General features: G+C 48.4%; 1 protein-coding gene across 6 annotated transcripts in view; it reads right to left on the bottom strand.

Annotated features, from left to right (window-relative positions):
• CACNA1A (calcium voltage-gated channel subunit alpha1 A) overlaps positions 1-19,071 on the bottom strand; it is a 280,900-nt gene that overhangs the window by 188,456 nt on the left and 73,373 nt on the right. For all 6 annotated transcript variants that reach the window (XM_074350635.1, XM_074350639.1, XM_074350636.1 and 3 more), the window contains one exon: positions 16,582-16,874. In XM_074350635.1, coding sequence (XP_074206736.1) covers positions 16,582-16,874 — 293 coding nt within the window. The remainder of the gene's footprint in view (positions 1-16,581; positions 16,875-19,071) is intronic.

The following is a 19,071-nucleotide window of genomic DNA, read 5'->3' as shown; positions in this document are numbered from 1 at the left end:
TGGTAACCATAAATTTGCTTTCTGTTTTGTAAATAACTTCATTTGTATCATAAAATGGTTTTTTAAATGTTCATCTGTGTTCCTACACTCCTCTAGGTTTGTTTTCTCCCTTTCCCCATACACACACACACACACACACACACACACACACACACACACACAGTCAGCTAAAGACTGACCAGAAAAAAATAAGACACATACAGCAAGGGACATTTTATGAAAGAAACAAAAAAGGGGCAAACACTGAGACAGAAAATTAAAAGATAACAGGGACACAGGAAATGAAAATGGATGCAGGGCTGGCAAAAAGGGGTGAGTAAGGAAATGAGAAGTGAGGAGACAGAGGGAAGAAAAAGGGAAAAAAAGGTTGCCGAGGATAATGAGGAGGAGAAAAGATACACAGAAAGATATTCTCTTTTTTTTCTGTTCCCCTTTTTTCTTTCTGTATTTTCCCTCTTCTCTCCCTCCATCTCTCTCCCTCCGTCTCTCTCCCGCTCCATCTTTCTCTGGGTCTCTTTCTCCCTCCCCGATCATCACCTCATCATTGTCTTCCTTGCCTTCCCTCTACATCTTTTTCTTTCCCCTTCCATCTCTCTCTTTCTATTTTTCTTTCTCCCTCACCTCTCTCTCCCTCCTTTTCCTCCTCCACCTCCTCTAAACACACACACGCACACACACACAATCTCTCTTTTAACACATTTATCCTGTAGTTCCTCTGTGGCGGACACAATGCTCGAGAAAGAGGGAGGCCACAGCCAGGGGACACAGGGTGGCATGGCCCAGCATGGAGGCCCAGGCACCCGCCTGGGTCGGCACCATCAGGGCACCCGTGGCCAGGCTCAGGCTGGGACCTGCTGGCTTCCTGCGACTCTCTCCCCCTCATTAATTTCACTATCAAACACTCCCAGCATCACAAGTTGTAGGTCTTATTTATTAAATATTTAACCAGGAGAAACCCAGCTGAGATGAAACCTCTCATTTGCAGCGGCCCCAGGAGAGCAGAACACGGGGCCTGCTGCTGGAATTAACAGTGGCTGATGGGTGAGGCCCAGGGTGCCAGAGGGGGACACCAGTGGGGACAGCCCTCATGCCAGAGGCGGACAGACCTGGAAAGAAAGAGAGCTGGGCCTTCTCCCAGTCCCGCTTGGATGCCGAGGGGTGACGATGCCAGGGGCAGGACATTTAAAAAACTCTAAAACCAGCATAGTGAAATCCACAAAGACAGAACACAGACTAGCAACCAGGGGAAGGCAGGGACGCTGGGGAGTGACTGCTTAATGGGTATGGGGTTTCCTTTTGGGGTGATGCTAACGTCTTGGAACTAGAAAGAGGTGCAGAGATGCACAACATTGTGAATGTACTGAATGCCACTTAATTTATGCTTTAAAATGGTTGACGGCCCATTTTATGTTATGTGGTTTTTACCTCAGTGTTTAAAAAATGAAAAAAACACCAAAACCCATATTTTTAAAAAGTTTAGTTAGTTGAATTTCCTCTATTCTATTAGCTCTAAGGCTGCTGATCTCATCGTTTAAATTAATACTTATTTATGTATGAAATCCTTACTATCCATGACCCTGGCCCCCCGCTTAGCACTTTGAACCATCACATCATTTACTCTTCACAGTCCTGGGAGGTGGTGCTATTAGGTCCCTGGTTTTACAGAGAGGGAATTCGCAGCTCAGAGAGGGTAAATGGCTTGCCCTGGGTCACACAGCTCCAACTCCAGTCTACCTGCCTTCCAAGTGTTCTTAACTACCCAGTGCTCTCTGCTGGAGTAGCTGGACTTCAGAATCACTTGGGGGAGTTTTCAGAAGTCCCCATGTCTAGAGACAGCCTGGACTAATCTCACCAGCATCTGTGGGGGGTGGCTCAGGGCTTCAGCATTTTTTAAACTTTCAGGTGATTCCAAGTACACCCAACCTCACCTGGGGGATTTTGTTGAGATAAATATTGGGACTGAGCAGGTCTGAAGTGAGGGATGAGACTCTGCATTCCCAACAAGCTCCCGGGAGATGCTGCTGCTACTGGAGGCTTTGCAGCAGCATGCCCTGCAGAACACGATGGAACATTCCAAATGGGATGGTCCAGTACAATGGTTACTAACACCTGTGGCAGCTGAGCACCTGAGATGTGGCTGGTGCAACTAAGGGAGTGACTTTTTCATTTTATTTAATTTCAACAAATTTTTTTTCAGTGGAAATAGCCACGTGTGGCTAGTGGCTTCCTTATTGGGCAGCACAGGACTAGACAACCTCAAGGAAAGAAAGGAACCAGACCTCAAATGGGAAAAATGATATCCTCATACGTTAGTAAATAACCTAGAGTCTTAAAAATGACCCAGAACTTGGTCCCTTTGCTGGCGTCTTTAAGGGACCCAAGACCTGCAACAAAGGATGAGAAGACACTGTGGGGAGCAAGGGAGTTGGGTTTTCTCCATCCTTCCTTTCTTAGCATCGCTTACCTGCTCAGGGACCCTCACTTTTTCCCTTCACCTTTCACTTCTAGACAGAGTCACCTATGAAACAGACCTCCAGCCTCACTGCACCTGTTCCGCACCTCCCCTTGGGTCCCCTCCTAGCTCAACTTCTCAGCACCAACATCCTCTATCGTCACCACCCTGTTGTACCTCCTGTCCCTGCTTTACTTCTCCACAGTAGCACTCATCATACGTAAACGGTATCTTTTATCTGGTCTTTGGTCTGTCTCCCCAGCTAGAATGTTAGCCATGCCAGGACGGCCACACCTACAAAGATATTCCACTTTTCACTTATCTGATTTGTGTCTGTCTGTTTGCTTGTGTCTATGTCCCAGTGCCCGTACCAAGGAGAAAACAAAGAGCTGTGGCCACCAGCTGAGCACCTCCTCTGTACCAAGTGTGCAGTTTTACATTCACCATCGATTTCATCCTTAGAGCAGCCCTGGGAGGAAAATACTATTCTGCCCATTGTACAGATGGAGAAACTGAGGATTGCTGAAGTTGAGTAACTTCCCGAAAGGCAAAATCACTGTCAGAGAGGAACCTAGTCCTGGCTGACCTCAGTGTCCCTTAACTCCATCCCTTCAACTATTCCTTTGTACCATCTCTCACCCACACGCGCTCCAACCTCTCTGGGGCACAGATGTTTTCCCAGACACAACCTGAGCATTTGCCCCTCAGGGCCTTTGTTCCTGCTGTGCCATGACCTGTTCCATGAGTTTTCCCCATTTGATAGCTGTGTGACCTGGGCCAGTGACTTTAGTCTCCAAGCCTCAGGTGGAATGTCTGTAAAATGGGGGTAAAAATAAATCCACTGAGCTCCTGGGACTGGTAGAAAGATTAAGTCAGTCAAAGTGCTGCTCACACAGTCTGAGGGCTCATAAGTTTTCCATAAAGAGGAGCTACCACCTTGACTTGAAAAGGCAGTCTGTTTCCATGTCCTCCTGGGATACAGCACTTCCTCCTTACGAGAGTTCCAGTGAACGCTCAGACCTGAAAAATCACAGGGGCCAAGGAAAGGAAACCTATCATGAATGTGGAAAATGGTCCAGCTGCTTTTAGAGGGTGCAGATGATGGGGAGATCCTGTTTCGTCAGTTAAAAGAGCTATGGCTGGCATTAACACTTGAAGAGCTTGCTCTAAATCACGCGATGGCTATCACACCTTGAAATAAAAGGGTTTTCAGCACAAACAGAGGCACACAGAAATGCACAGACCATTGCATTGGGCAGAGAGGAAGCTGATGCCTGCCCTGTAACAATAATGAGGGCAAACTCTTAATTCAGCAACCCCCATGTGCCAGTTCTAAGTGCTGCTTTCACCCCATGGGGCAGGAACTCATATTCAACCCACTTTACAGATGAGGAAACTGAGGTCCGAAAGGCAAAGTGACTTGCCCAGGATGATGCAGTTGGAAAGAAGCAGAGCCGGGATTTGAACCCAGGTAGCCTGGCTCTACAGCTCTTCCTCTTAACCACTACCCTGCTTTGAACCCAATTCAGAGTCACAGAACCCCTCAGTGCCTATAGAACCTGGCGCAACCTCCCCAAAAGATATCTGTGAAGAATGTCCCCAGAGAAAAGAGAGCAAAGGGTGTAAGTAGGGATGCCATGGAGGAACTACAGTCAGCCCGTCAGGATCTGGGAAATGCTCTGCATCTTCAGGAACTGAAGAAATGTCTGTTGCACCTACAAAGATATTCCACTTTTCACTTATCTGACTGGTGAAGATGTAAGATCAAGGGCAAGCCACATAATCAAGGAAAGGGGACCTTGGCATTTGAAAGGGCAGACTAACTGTTCCTTGCAACCTGGTCCCAGAGTCTGACATATGACCCAGCTATGCCACTTCCAGGAATCTGTCCTAAGGGAATAGTCACAGACGTGTGCAAAGACATCATCATGGCGGGGCTTGCTGCAGTATGGGTAGTACTGAAGGAAAAACAGCAGGCTTGAAAACATTGTGTATACACAAAGGGCCTTTTCTGTTGTTACAGAAAACAAAGGTATAGGTGTGCCATGGGGAAACCGGCAGTGATGATGCCATTACCTTTGGAGTAAAAGTCTTCATTGTGGTCCATACAATCTCCCCTTGTCACCTTCCTGCTCCCGTCTCCCCCCACTAGCCTGACACATAGTAGGTGCTCAGTAAACATTGATGAATGAATGAATTCATCATGAATGCACTCCCCTCCCCCCTCACATCTCTAAGCTAATCTGTCCCAGGGGGTGTCCTGTACATGCCCAAAGCCAGTCCTGGGTGTGGAGACCAAGGGAACAGAGAACCATGGTCCACACTAGCAGTATTCACCATGCCAGGAACCCAAAGAAAGTGAGACACGACTTAAAACTGGGCAACAGAAGGAGAAGGAGGGAGAAAGGGAGGCCGCAGCAGCTTTCATTCCAACATTTTCCAACTCCAGCTGAGACTTCCTTCTATATACTCATCTATATTTACATCAACGGATCTGTCAGTAGCAAGCCTGTTGCTGATGGTGTGGGATCTAAAGTTCAGAGAAAGCTGGCTTAGACACCCAGCTAGGAAGAAAAACTGTAAATTAAATTTAAGTAACCCCAAAACCCTAAATCCACCCACGCCTCTCCAAGGAATCCGTGACATCTTTTACATCAGCTTTTCTCAGTCTCAGCAATACTGACATCTTGGGTTGGAAAACTCTTTACTGGGGGAGGGGTGAAGGAGCTGCTCCGTGCATTTCAGGATGCCTCAGCAACATCCCTGGCTTCTACCTGCTGCATGCCAGTGGCACCCCATCCTCTGTGTTACTGGCAACCAAAAATGTCCCTAGACATTGCTGAAAGTCCCTTGGAGGGCAAAAAATTCAAAAGCACTGGTTTACATGCAGCCTAAGAAAAATTCCAAACCAATCAACTGTTTTCCCATCTCCTTCTCTTCTACTTCCTAAATTTCAAGTCACCTGGTCTCAAAATCTCTTACAGAGTTAAGTTTTAGGACTTGAGTGCCACATCTAGGCCAGAATTTTAGCCTGAAAATAATTAGCACCCTGGATAGAGACTTATGTACAAAGATGTCCCCTGCATTGTTGCTTATAAGCAAAACACACAAACAATTGGGGATAGTTACACAAAGCATGACATATCCATAAAGCAGAATATCAGCAGCTATTAACAACAGTCTTTTCTGATGTTGCTGCCAATCCATACAGCACCACTGTGTGAATTTAAATAAGACGCCCCTTTTCCAAGTTGTTAGGTCCATCTGTCAAAAAACTGTCATAATATCTTCATTTTGCTAGAACAAGATACTTAAGCTTCCACTACCTGGGAAGCTGAAATAATAAATCTACAGCTCTATTTTGCCTGTGATATGAGATATGATACCCTTGTGAGTGTGCACTCTGTGCAACTATACATGGTAGCCTTGATGTTGTCCAAGGATATCCAGTGGCATGGAAATGTATTCACAAAAGCTTATATCCATAAAACTGTCTGGAATGAAATACATTAAAATGTCACCAGAGATCCTCTATGGATAGGAGAGTACACATATATTATATGTTCTCTTTTGTACTTCATTTGTGTTCAATAAATGAAGAGGCTAGGCCTCTTAGAGGAGGTGACTTTTGGGCTGAGACCTAGATGAAGAGAAGGATTCAGTCATGGGCAGACCTGGGGGAAAAATGATGCGGGCAGAGGGAAGAGCCAGCACAGATGCCACAGGTGCAAAAAGGTTAGGTACCGGCAAAAAGGACCAGTGAGGCTGAGACAGAGTGGAAGGGGTAGCAAATGGAAGAAATGAGACCAAAGACAAAACAGGAATCAGATTATGAAGGGCCTTGGAGAACCCTGGTACATCTCCAATCTGCCATCTCCAGCCAGTGAGCAAGCATCTGGAACATTTACTCAACCTACTTGGAAGAGAGCTATTCCACTAGCCCACCACTATTTACCAATGAAGCAATATCTAAGGAATTCCACTTTTAGTCCCAGTGCTGAACTAAACAAAACCAGAGTGTTTCCAGAATTTTAATAGCCTTTGTCAACAACACTGTTTATTTTCCTCATCACTACTTAATTAACAAACACTCATGATACAGTGCAGGAACTGTTGGAGGGTGCAAGGAAGGTAAATCACTGTCCCTTACCCTCAAAGAGCTTTCTAATTAGAAAGGTAAGACATTAGCATACCACCGTACTGATTTTCACAAAGCATGCAAGATTCACTTGACGCTGAGGGTGGTTAGTGGAGGGACTCAAGTCACTCCCAAGCCAATAAGAACACCAAATACCAGAGATACCTACACATGGACACCTGCCCTTCCATATATTCTTATATCTAGCATCCACCCTTCCATCCATCCATCCATCTTCTTACTCTTAGGTCCAGTCCAGGCATCTGCCACCTACTTAAACACTCATAACTTCACCAACTCATCCTTTCTTTCTTTCATCATCCATCCACTTGCCCACCACCCACCTAGTCACCCAACAACCAAATTATCCCCCCACTTAAAATCTCCCATCCACCCAATATCACTCATCTTTTCTTTCTCTCATCCATCCATCCTGCCTTCCATCATCCCATCTAGCCTATCCACCTATTCATCCATCTGTCCAACCATCCAGAGATCAAGCCATTCATCCATCCACTCATCCAAGACTAACTGCATGAGATACTTCTCCCCGCTAAACCACAAACATTCATCTATGATCCTTAACTTAAAGACTCCATTGTGATTAGGAACAGGCCAAACTGTTAAAATTTTACATTCTAACCACTTTTCCAAAAACAATTCAAATCCATAAACATTTTTAACTATTCCAATTTGTGCAAGATCCAGCTGCTCCAAGTCCTTGTAAGACCTGCACAGAAGCTGGTCGATTCTCATTGGCTTGAAGTCTTTGATGTCTTCAAAGATGATGCTCTAAGAGCAAGGCTAGAAAGTAGGGGGAAGAGGAGAAGGGGAAGCTGTGGGCAGTCTGGAGAGAGTCTGGCATTGGAGAGAGTCTGAAATGTGCAGTGTAGGGAATGGGAGAGGAATTTGATTAGGCACATGACAAGGACTGCTGAGATGGGGAAAATTTTGCCTGGGCCTTGGAATCATGGAATTCTAGTATTGACAATCAACATGATCCTGTGATGGTTTTCCCCTTGGATCATACATTGGAGCAATGGTGGTAAAGTTGCTCACCCAGGAGGATGGGTTAACAAGAGAGATGCCAAAGAATAAGAGACCAAGGCAGCTGAAAGCCTTGGCAAGAAAAGGCAGAATAGTAATTAATACTATGTAGCACCTAGTATGCATCACACTATTGTGATGGATGGGTGGGTAGATGAGTGGATGAATAGATGGATGGATGGGTGGATGTTATATAAGGGTATATGGAGAGGCCACCCAGATAAGTCCATCCTTCTTCTTTCTTCCCATTCATTGATCCATCCATCAATCCACTGATCCATCGACCCATCTATTCATGTATAAACGCATACGGTATTTACTCAGTTCCAGGCACTACTTTCGAAGTGTAACATGTATTACTTACTTTAATCTTCCAAGATAGGTGCTATTAGAATCCCCACTGGACAAACCGGGAAAAGGAGGCAGAGAACACTTAAATGACTTGCACAAGGTCACACAGCTTTGAGATTTGAACCCCAGCCACCTGGCTCTACAGTCCCTGCTCCTAACTCAGCCCTGCTGCTTCTCTACTATTGTATCAGTTGCCAATGTTTAAACCACAGGTTGACTTTCAGAAGGCAAGCAAGAACAGGGGCTGTCTGGCTGACCCAGCCCTGCGAGAAAATGATGAGTAGGCTGTGAAATGGCTTAGCCAGTGCCTGTCAGATGGCTGGTGTTCCATAAATGCTGATGAATCTCAGCTGACTCTAGCCGAAGCGACATTCCCAAGTACACAGACTAAAATTAACACCTTGAATTCATTCATTCAAAAATTATTTATTCAGTCCTGCAGCACTGTTCATGATAGCGGAAAAAAAGAAAAAACCTTGGAAACATCCCAAATGTCCATCACCCAGGAAAATGGAGAAACTGTCGTATCATCACAGAATACAATATTATGCAGAGAAATGAAATGACCTACAGCTATAGTCCATGAGAGAGATGAATCTTAGAAACATACAGTTGCGTGCAAAAAGCAAGTGCCAGCTCCAGAAGGCTAAAAAGCTCAGAAACCACAAAAGTTCAATATATAGAGTTAAGGCATATACATGGATGTGAGAAAAGGAAAGAAAGGAAGAAAGGATGAAAGGAAGAAAGAAAAAGAAAGAAAGGAAGGAAGGAAGGAAGGAAGGAAGGAAGGAAGGAAGGAAGGAAGGAAGGGAGAAAGAAAGAAAGAAAGAAAGAAAGAAAGAAAGAAAGAAAGAAAGAAAGAAAGAAAGAAAGAAAGAAAGAAAGAAAGAAAGAAAGAAAGAAAGAAGGAAAGAAAGAAAGAAAGAAAGAAAGAAAGAAAGAAAGAAAGAAAGAAAGAAAGAAAGAAAGAAAGAAAAGAAAGGAAGGAAGGAAAGAAGGAAGGAAAGAAGGAAAGAAAGAAAGAAAGAAAGGACATGGCACAATCTGAAAGAGTGGCTGCCTTTGGGGGGAGTGAAGTGGGGAAGGGGCAGGAAGAAAAGGCAGGGTTGGGGACTGTATTAAAGTACGTAGCTTGTATAAAAATACTTTAAAAATTAGTTTAAAGTTATGTAACATTTTACACACAGACCTAAAATGAGAACAGAACTCCACAGCGTGAATATTATTTGCTGGCAGGTGGGCGACGAAACTGAGTTTCCCTCATTGCTCCAGGGAGGGGGGCGGGCCCCTTAAATAGTGTTATTGAGAGGAGGGGCTGCTAACTCCAAGTTCCAGGTCCAACCTGAGCAACGAACACCTTAAAGGAAGACCCAGGAATGTTCCCAGGCTGAAAAGAAGATAAAGCTGTATCTGACCCAAGAGAGACGACAAAACTTGATCCGTATTTAACTCTGGAATTTCGCGCTTCAGAGCCGGGATATCTCTCTTGCATTAGCTGCCTTAAATAAGCGGCTTCCAAAAGCACAATTCATTCCAATAGAAAGTCTCAGCTTTTCGGAGGGAAAAAGCTCCCTATCTTCTCCTTTCCTGGGCACTGGCATCATCTCTTGCTCCCATCCTCTCTGGGGTGTTAAGAACTCACCAGTAGTGGGGAGGGTATAGCTCAGAGGTAGAGCACATGCTTAGCATGCACGAGGTCCTGGGTTCAATCCCCAGTACCTCCATTAAAAGAAGAAAAAAAAGAACTCACCAGTAGGGTGACCAACGTCCTTGTTTGCCCAGAACTATTGGGTTTCCCAAGATGTTAAAACCAGGACAGGCCCAGGCAAACTGGGACATCTGTCACCCTACCCAGATAAAGACTGAGCCCCACCCACCTGGTTTCCACTCCTGGAATATTCCTTGCCTTCTCTACTCTCTCAGGAAGTGAGAGAGAGGGTATAAACAAGAAAGACAGAAATTGGAGGAAGCAGAGGACGCATTCTCACCCAAAAGCTGGGCGGGGTTCCAGGGCAGTTACAGCAACTGTCCTAGGCCTGCGGTCTCCATCCTGGGCTGGACCCTTTGGCTCAGATGAAGGAGATGGGGGAGGGGGGAGCAGGGAAGCTAATTATATCCTTTCAAACCCCCTCACCTTGTCACCCACAGGGGGAGGGATCAAGGGAGAGGAAGACAATTTTCTCTTAGACCGAAGGGAACAGAAAACTGGGTCAAGTGGACATAAACTCTTCCCCCTGAAAGCTTCCAGAGAGAATGCAGAAAGCAAATGGGTTGCTTTCAAGAGTGCCACACTCAGACTCATAAATCCAAATTGGCCAGTCACAGAGGGAGCCCCTTTGTTTCCACTCCTACCCAGAGAGCCTCGTTTCTTGCCAAAGCTGCCCAAAAAGAACAGAAAGAGAAAAAAGTACTCTCTCACATTATGATTCCTGGATTTTGGAACATTCTCCATGCCGGACACCATGCTGAGCACTTACGGTGCATGACCCCACGTGACTGCCTTAAGAGTCCTCCGAGGAACACGCTATCAGAAGTAATATCCTCATTCAGTACGTGAGGAAACTGAGGCTCTGATGCCCAAGGCGGTCTGGCTAGTGAGCCATCTGAACCCAGGCCTGGCTGACCGCAGGTTTGGAGTGCCTTCCCTTAACTCTCTGTTGTATTCAAGGCACCCCTTGGATTCCTCCGAGATGCTGAGTGAGCATTCCCAGAAATGTATTAACTGTGGTGCTCTGGGGCCCTGACCATCTACGGATTGAACCCATCTTTCTGGTGGTGCCTTCCACTGTTGAAGGGGTGCACGTCTGTGCTTGGGGGAGCAACAGGGGAGCGGTTGTCTATAAGCCCTAAATACCCAACAGACATCCTCCCTCTGAGCCCCTGAAGGATGACTTCACTCTCAAGGGGCCACCACTCCCCAGTTTCTCAAGCATTAAAATTTCAGAGATCTTCTTTGATCTGCAACCTCATGCACACACACCCTGCCTGTCCCCCACCCCCCACACACACCTAAAACCCACTGAAAACCTCAACCACCAGTACCTAGGTGAATCAGATCGACATGATATGGCAAATGGGTGAAGTGAGGCTTTTTTCACTCATTGGACAAACATTGATGGAGTGGGAACTTTGTGCAGGTGTGGTGGGGTTGCCATGGTACACAGGGTTACAGGCATGGGTCTCATGGCCTCAGAGCTTGACTTTTTACTGCTGAGTGGCAGAAGCAATGCATCTCACACCAGAGACCCCCTCCTCCCACACTGGAGACCCCCCTCCCTTGCTAGAATTCAAACCAGTGCAGGCGCATAGCTACAAACGACATCCTCTCCCTTTCTCGTTTCTCTGACCGGCACTTAACACTACCATTTTCACTGCTCGCCACCCATCCACCATCCTTTATGCTAAAATCCTCGAGGCCAGACATGCTTCAGAGCTTTGAACTCGGTACTTTTAAAGGGATGACAAGGATGGGAGCATAAACTGGCACAACCACTTTGGAAAACAGTTTGGCGGTCTCTTACAAAGTTAAACACACGCTTACCATGTAATTCAGCCATTCTACGCCTGAGTATTTATTTACCCAGGAGAAATAAAATGTCTGTTCCCACTAAAACTCCTCCAAAGATGTTTATAGCAGCTCCATTCATAATCGCCTAACCTGGAAACACCCCAAATGTCCTTCACCTGGGGAACAGATGAGCAGATTCTGGACCATCCCATGGAATACTACTCTGCACTCAAAAGAATGAGCTACTGAGACACACAACAACACGAACGGATCTCAAAGGCTGCAGGAAAGAAGCCAGAATCCAAAGGCTACCTACTGTCTTGTTCTATTTATACGACCTAGAAAAGGCCAAACTATGAGGATGCAGAACAGATCAGAACTTGCAAGAGGCTTGGGTAGTGGGGTGCTGACTCCAAGGGGCATTAGGGGAGATTGGGCAGGGGTGGAACTGTTCCATATTTTGATTTTGGTGCTGGCTACGTGACCACACGCATCTGTCAGAACTCTGAGAACTGTACGCTTAAAAGGGTGAATTTTGCGGTAGGTAATTTGTACCTCAATAAACCCAAGTTTTGAGAAAAAGAAACAGAAAAAAGGTAACAGGGTGCATCTATGATGTGACCTGGACGCTCCAAGTGTAACTCATGGACTAGCAGCACGGGGCATCCCTACAGGCTTGTTGGAAAAGCAAAACTCCAGCCCCAGCCCCAGCCCCAGCCCCAAGCCTGCTGGACCAGAATCAGCATTTCAGCAAGGAGAGCCTCACACTCACGAAAGTCTGGAAAGCACTGCAATGTATACACAACACTCCCAGCGGAGGGACTGGAGCAGCCCCCCATCACCAAGCATATCTAACACTTCTTCAGCAACATGCACCAAAATGGAAATCGACTGGGATAAATTAAGATGGTAAATTAAGATTGTAAATTTGGATCAGTTCAAGGTAGATTTTTAAACCCTCAGTGAGCCGATCTTTCGGTTTTCAGAGGTTTTTGAGATTTGGGGAGTGTGGAGGAGGAACAGCATCTTTATAGGAAAAAAAAAATCCCAAGGGAAAAAGCCACACTAACCCTCACTTCCCGGAATTCTGCCCTTCTGGAAACACCTGCCACGCTGATCTGGTAGGAGGATCATACAGTCATTCCATCCTGTCCTCTGGGGTAGTACCTTCTAGCACAATCTACTTTTCAGGACGGGCCAAAAGTCTGTTAAGATGCTCCAACTTCTCCCAAGGCTCCCTCCGATTCCCATGCAGCATGCTCTTCTTTAAAGAGTTTCTGATTTAACGACAGCCACTGTAACTGGGTGAGCGCCAATCAGCCAGCATCCATAGGTTACGTGATGTCATGGGACTCTGGGCTTCCTGTCGAGATTCCCAAAAACAGGGATGAAAACCTGGACTCCTGCATGTGCGTCAGGAGAAGGAACATGATGACACACAGACCTGAGTCGGTGGCTCTAGCAATGGCCCAAATTCCTACACCAGGCTCCGTGGAAGATCTGCTGGCATCAGCAGGACTGGGGGAAGATGACGTGCACATTGGCGCCTGGTAAGCACGTCAGAAGGAGCGAGCGGCTTTAAGTGGGGGCTCTCGGAAGGTTGACAGATGCGCCTTAGTGAGCTGACAGGTTTGAGCTCTTTAGAAGCCATCATCAGAGCCCGTCACAGCCATATTTAAATCAGACTTCCAATCAACAAGCACACAGAACCAAGGTGTGTGGTCCAGACAGCTTGCTGCCTGGAGTGCTCCAAGAGTCCAAAAGCAGCCACGTAAATCTAAACATCAAAGATTTCCACTTGGGTTTTCTTATTTAGGAAGAGCAACATAAAACTAATGAGAATCCTTAATTTCTTGCTGCTGGCTTCAAGCCTGAGCTGCCGAGGGGAGTCAGGTGCAGAGGGGAAGGAATCACAGTGGCCAGGTGCCCGGAGCATGAGGAACGCAAGGTTGCCCCCTCCACCAGCATACTAGGCTGGAATTTGTATTTGGAAGTAATGCTCTTCAGTTCTGGGAGCACACAGCCAAGTTCATGGAACATCCCCTCACTCCTCCTCCATATGACAGTGGAGCAACCCGCTTTCCCCACTCACCTGCAGCCCTTAGTATATGCTGTTTCCAAATACATGGCCTGCTACACACACATCAAAGAATGGCGCTGACAATTCCACTCCTGGGTGTAAACTCTGGAGGAATGCCTCCCCACAAAGTTCAACCAAAGACATATACAAGTACGTTCCTAACAGCACAATCTGGAAATTACTCCCATGGCCCTCCTGTTGAACGGATAAGTACGTTGTGGCAGAGTCACACAATAAAATGCCACACAGCAATGAGAAGGGACAAGCAAAGACCACCGGCCAGGACATGGATGAATCTCTCAGGCATATTGCTGAGCACAAGAAGAAGCAGAAAGGAACACAGCCTGTGACTCCATTTACAGGAGACTCAGAGGGAGGAAAAATGAAACTGCGGGGTGGGAAGTCAGGGTAGCAGTAACCCTTGTCAGGGGGAGTGACTGGCAGGGGACCGGGGCGGGAGTTTCTAGGGAGCTGGTCACATTCTCTTCCTTGATCAGGGTGACAGTTGCATGGTCGTGTTCACTTACTAAGCTGGACTCAACTTTCATACTTCCCTGTGTATATATTTATCAGACTTTATTTTAAAAGTTTAGGGGGAGAAAAGTTCTGAATAAGTACTTAAACACATTTTTTTTAAATGGCAGAAGGATTTGGATACTGAAGTCCATGTTCTGCCCTGGCATCCTGACTCCTTGGTGTCGATACACAGTCCATCATCTCTTCGCACTGGCCCAAAAGCCTTTATCCAGCCCCCACCATCTCCTTGTCCCCGCCCCTCTCATCTCCCCCCAACCCCCAGAGAAAGCTCAGTCCTGGGTGACTCTGCTGGTGACAGATTGGGGGATGGACAGCTTTCCCTCTGAGAATGGAGCTGTATAATGTGTTTGCTGCCTCAGGCCAAAGAGAGAACAAAAACTGTTTCTGCAAAGAGCAAGATGCACAAACTCATCACAGAGCTACCAAGAGCAAGAAAGCCAAAGAAAAATCTCTCAAGTGCCGAAGAATGCTCCGAGTTCCCCTGCATCCTTCTCCCAAAAGTCCTCTTTCCAAGGGGCTGCTGCAGTCCCCTCCTTCCCCAACAGCCCTCTGATCTGCAGGATTCAGGCTGGACCTAGGTGAGCTGAGGACACAACATTAGGACTCCCACCTTCTTCCCTTCCTCTTAGAAGACTCCAAATCCAGGCTCCAGCAGGCGATCTAAAGCCATTTTCAACACGGAAACTTGTCAGCCCAGTGAATCCTTCCTGGACACCCTTGAGTTATCTGATCATGCACACGTTGACGCTTGGCCATTCTCCGTGTCCCCCTCTCCCCCAACCAGGACTGTGGGGAGACAGGCAGAGTGATTACAAGACCCCTTGAGCATTTCAACCGACTTTCACAAGGTTGAAACTCAGGAGGCAAAGCCCCAGCTCCTGCCTTGGGCACGATGCAAAATGACCCCATGGTTAGGTGTAGGCCCCTCCAAAAAGACAGCCGCTGACCCTCTTCATTTTCACCACCCTCCAGGTACTGTTCACACACACACTCCAAAACCTCAGAGCCCTGTGTTCCAATTTCAGCACCCAGAAGCCAAAATCCTGCTCAGTTCTGAGCCCTCGCCTAAAAGTGAATCCACCAGCCAACGTGTTTCTCAAATAAGCAACCCCAGGACCACCCAGGGTTCAGCCCTGTTGAGTACATAACAGTCGAAACCATACACAAAAAGGATGGGGGCTCATCAGTGAACCCCAGGGGCTCATCCAGCCCTGTTCGTTTTCACACTGAGGGCAGCCAGTTGGAACCGAGTTGAGCGGCACATTTGGGCAGGCACGGTGGCCAGTCAGCTTGGGGAGCAGGGTGCGTCCCCCCACTTGGAATCTGGGTCATGCTTAGATAACTGCTAGAAAGCCCGACTAATTACCCATCCTTGCCTGCCTACATCTCAACAGATGTTAAGCCCTCCTCAAGGTTTATTTCAAGCAGGCACGAATTTAAAGAAACACAAGGGGATCTGCATTTTGAGAGCATCTCAGCAGAGGAAAATGTGGTCTTCACCTTCTTCCTCTGGATCTTGAATTTTAAAAGAAAATAGAAAGGCGTTTACCTGCCTGAGATGTCCACCTGGATGTTGAGTCTCCTGGTGTCCCCTCCCGGGTCTCTAGGGTGGAAGAAGCAGATTCCAACCCAAGGCCAGACACGGCACCCTAGGCAGGACCCAGCACCTCATCTTCTCTTGCCCTGTCTTTCCTATAAAAGTAGCCCATCAGGTCTTCCAGGACAGGGCCCCAGATGGGGCAAAGCAGGTGCTTTCTACAGCCCCAGAGATGATGAGGTCCCCAATCAGTGGTGGAAGAAAATGAAATCTGCAGACTTGGGGGAGAGTAAGTGCCCCCCAGTCCTTCTCAGCCAGCGGCCCACACCAGGCTATTAATTCTGGCCCATGCTGGCCCCCCAGTGTGAAGGCCACATGCTCTTCCACTGGCTCCTGGCCCTGGGAACCCCTAGGCGCCCGCCCTGAGAGTGCTGGCCACCATATCGGGGAAGCAAGGGTGGAGAGGCCTGAGAGCTGGGACTGGGCTCTAGCTCTTGGAGGCAACCGTGGATTCTGGTGAGGGGCGGCTTAGGAGACCCAGCCACGGCCCCCCGTGCTTCCCTTGTCCCGGCCAGAGCGCCCAGGCCCAGGCCCGGTCCACGCTCATTCGGGAGAACTCTGACCCATCCGGAACTGGCTCTCAAGCCCTCACCAAGGGCCCTGCACGACCCCAGGGCCAGGCCCTCACTCTGAAATGGGTCCTTAAGAGAAATCCACTCCCCCCTCAATCCCCTGCCCCAAGTCTCCACAGTAGCTCAACCCAGCTCGGGGTGGAGAGAATCTCCACACTCCTCCCCGGTGCCCCCTCTCCCAGCCCCTGGAAGACCCCCCCACCTCCCATCAACCCCCGGGTCTCTCTCCCAGCCTGGAAGAGGGGAAAGCGGAGGGAGGAGGGGGAGGCGCAGCTGCCAGGGTTCGGGCAAAGGATATGGCCATTCGGTGATCTTTTTGGCGTATTTTCTCACCACGTTGTCCTCGCTGAAGAGGAATAGAGACCGGTTGACCGTGAGGCAGTTCTGTCGGACGGGGATGGGGTTGTAGAGGGCCATGGTCCGCGCTCTCTGCGCCATTGACTGCTTGTACATCCTTTGCGCCCCGGGCTGCCCGCCCTGCCGGCTGCCCCCGGCTCCTCGCCCGCCTCCGGCGCCCACGACCACCCCGGCGGCTGCCCCGGAGCCTCCTCCCCCGTAGCGGGCCGGCATCTCGTCTCCGAAGCGGGCCATTCTGCAAAGAGCAAAGGGCTCCGGGTTACGCTGCGGCGAACGATGCGGAAGACGCCGCCGCCACCGCCGCCGCCGCCGCCGCCGCCGCCGATGCCGATGCTGATGCTGCCGGGGCTGTGAAGACGGCGGCTGGAGCTGCGACTGGGGAGACGCTCCACGGCCCAGCCCATCGGGCGGCGGCGGCTCAGCGCCTCGGGTCAGGGGCTCACAAGGCGGCTGCCCGGCCCCAGCCGGGGATAGCAGCTCGGGACATCTTCCTGGCTGACCCCGGAGAAGGAGGGGCTGGAGGAGGGTGCGGGGGCGGGGCGCGGGGGCCGGGGCCGGGGGGAGGGGAGAGGGAAGCGAGGCAAAAAATAACCGAGGAAGGAATCCAGGCAATCCCCAGTCCACCCACTCCGGGGGGAAAAAAAGGCAGTTAAAAAAAAAAACGCACACCCCCTTTAAGACTCGAACGGTTTGCAAAGGACGCCCCCCCGGGACGCAGTGGAAGCTTCAAATTCCTCCGAGGTCCGGGTCAGGCTGGCATCTTGCAAAAGGAGTGCGCTCGGCCCATTAAAAAAATTTTTTATTAAAAAAATAAAAATAAAAACCAGGTCTTTGCTGGGGGAAAAGGCAGCCCCCAGAATAAAAAATCCCCCTTTCTGTTTTGCTTGACTTCCTAGACCTTAAAAATGCTGAAAGATCTGTAGTCAAAAAATTAAATTAAATTAAAATTAAGAGTATTAACGGGAAAGGAAAGAGGGGAGGGGGGAGGGAAACGCTCCGAGGGGCTCTTAAGGAGTCTTGAAGCCGCAGGGTCCCGGTGATTTTTTTTTTCCTCCGTGAATCACCAGCGGCTGCCTCTTCTGCTCACGAAGGAGTATGAGTGCGTGTGTGCGCGCAGGGTTTCGCTCAACCGTGCATCATCTTGGGGTTAAATTGCAGCAATGAAATCCTGAAAATTCCCAACGGGGGGGGGGGGAGAGGAAGAGAGAGAGGTATGCGCCGTTCGCTTAGCCACTCAATAGCTGCTCCCGGATGCTGCAATGCCTAGCGTCCCCTGCCCGCCCCCCTCCCCGCGCCCCAGATGCCTCCTCCTCCTTCTTCTCTAGGTTTTGCTAAAATAAGACTGGTGTGGAGGGTTGAGGGGAAAGAGGATGGATGGGGCAAACGGGCGCAAAGGTCTGAACCACTGGCCAGCGGAGCTCCAAAGAGGAGCGATTGATGAGTTTAACGGGAGAAAGACCCACCCAAAGTGTCGACACATGATGGCCCGCAACCAATCGCGGAGGCGCGAGGAGACCTGGCTCAGCGGAGTTTTGTGGGGGAGAGAGGGGAGAGCCGGATGGTCGGGAGGCGGGGGGGGAGTTGGGACGACAGATTCCTCCTCCCTGGGGAGGAAACCTTGTTTTCCAACGGGTTCCATTTCGGTTGCAGACAGCCGGACGCTCCCAGCATCTTGCAAGAAGAAGGGAGGAAGAAAGGAAGAAACTTAAAGATAAGAAAAAGGAGATTCGCGTCTAGAGGTGCAATTAGTCCTCTACACAGATTTGGTCTGTTTAGCAAAAGACAAATTTTAAAAACTGGGAGACTGGTTTGGTGGTACTTCTGTAAAAGTTTCAAATCACAGAGGTCCTGCAAGCTGGAATGAAAAATTGAGCACATCTTCGGAAAGAACCCAGAGGTGGCAAACCTTAACTTCCAGGAGCAGGTAACTAACCAGGTCCTAGTTGGCTGGATGGAGCTATATATATGTTGCATGATGTTCACTTCTCTCCCAGAGCCACTACAGTTTATTTCCCATTTCCCTTTTTATCTTGTGAAATTGAAAACACACAGAAAAATGCCCAGAGCATAAATGTACAGTTTAAAAATTTCCTGTGAAACTAGCACCTACGAAACTAACACTCAAGTCCAGAGCTGGAAATGGAATACTGCTGGCCCCTCCCAGAAACACACTTACTCCCATTTCCCCCAGCAATAATCACATCCTGACCTTATGGTATTAATAACCTTGCTATTCTTTACACTTTTACTACTTTATTGTGCGTTTCTAAACAATACATCTTTTTGGATTTTATATGAATATAATCATCAGTATGTATTCTACGAGATCTGGTTTCTTTGGTTCAACATTGTGTCTTTCATCTTCTGTTGTCATATGCAGCTGTGACTGACTCAGTTTCACTGAGTGGAGTATTTCACTGGAAGAGTATGCC

This window comes from Camelus bactrianus, chromosome 22, assembly GCF_048773025.1.
Source record: "Camelus bactrianus isolate YW-2024 breed Bactrian camel chromosome 22, ASM4877302v1, whole genome shotgun sequence".
Taxonomy (NCBI): Eukaryota; Metazoa; Chordata; class Mammalia; order Artiodactyla; family Camelidae; genus Camelus; species Camelus bactrianus.
Note: the sequence above shows the minus strand (reverse complement) of the source record. Positions and strands in the feature narration are given on the sequence as shown.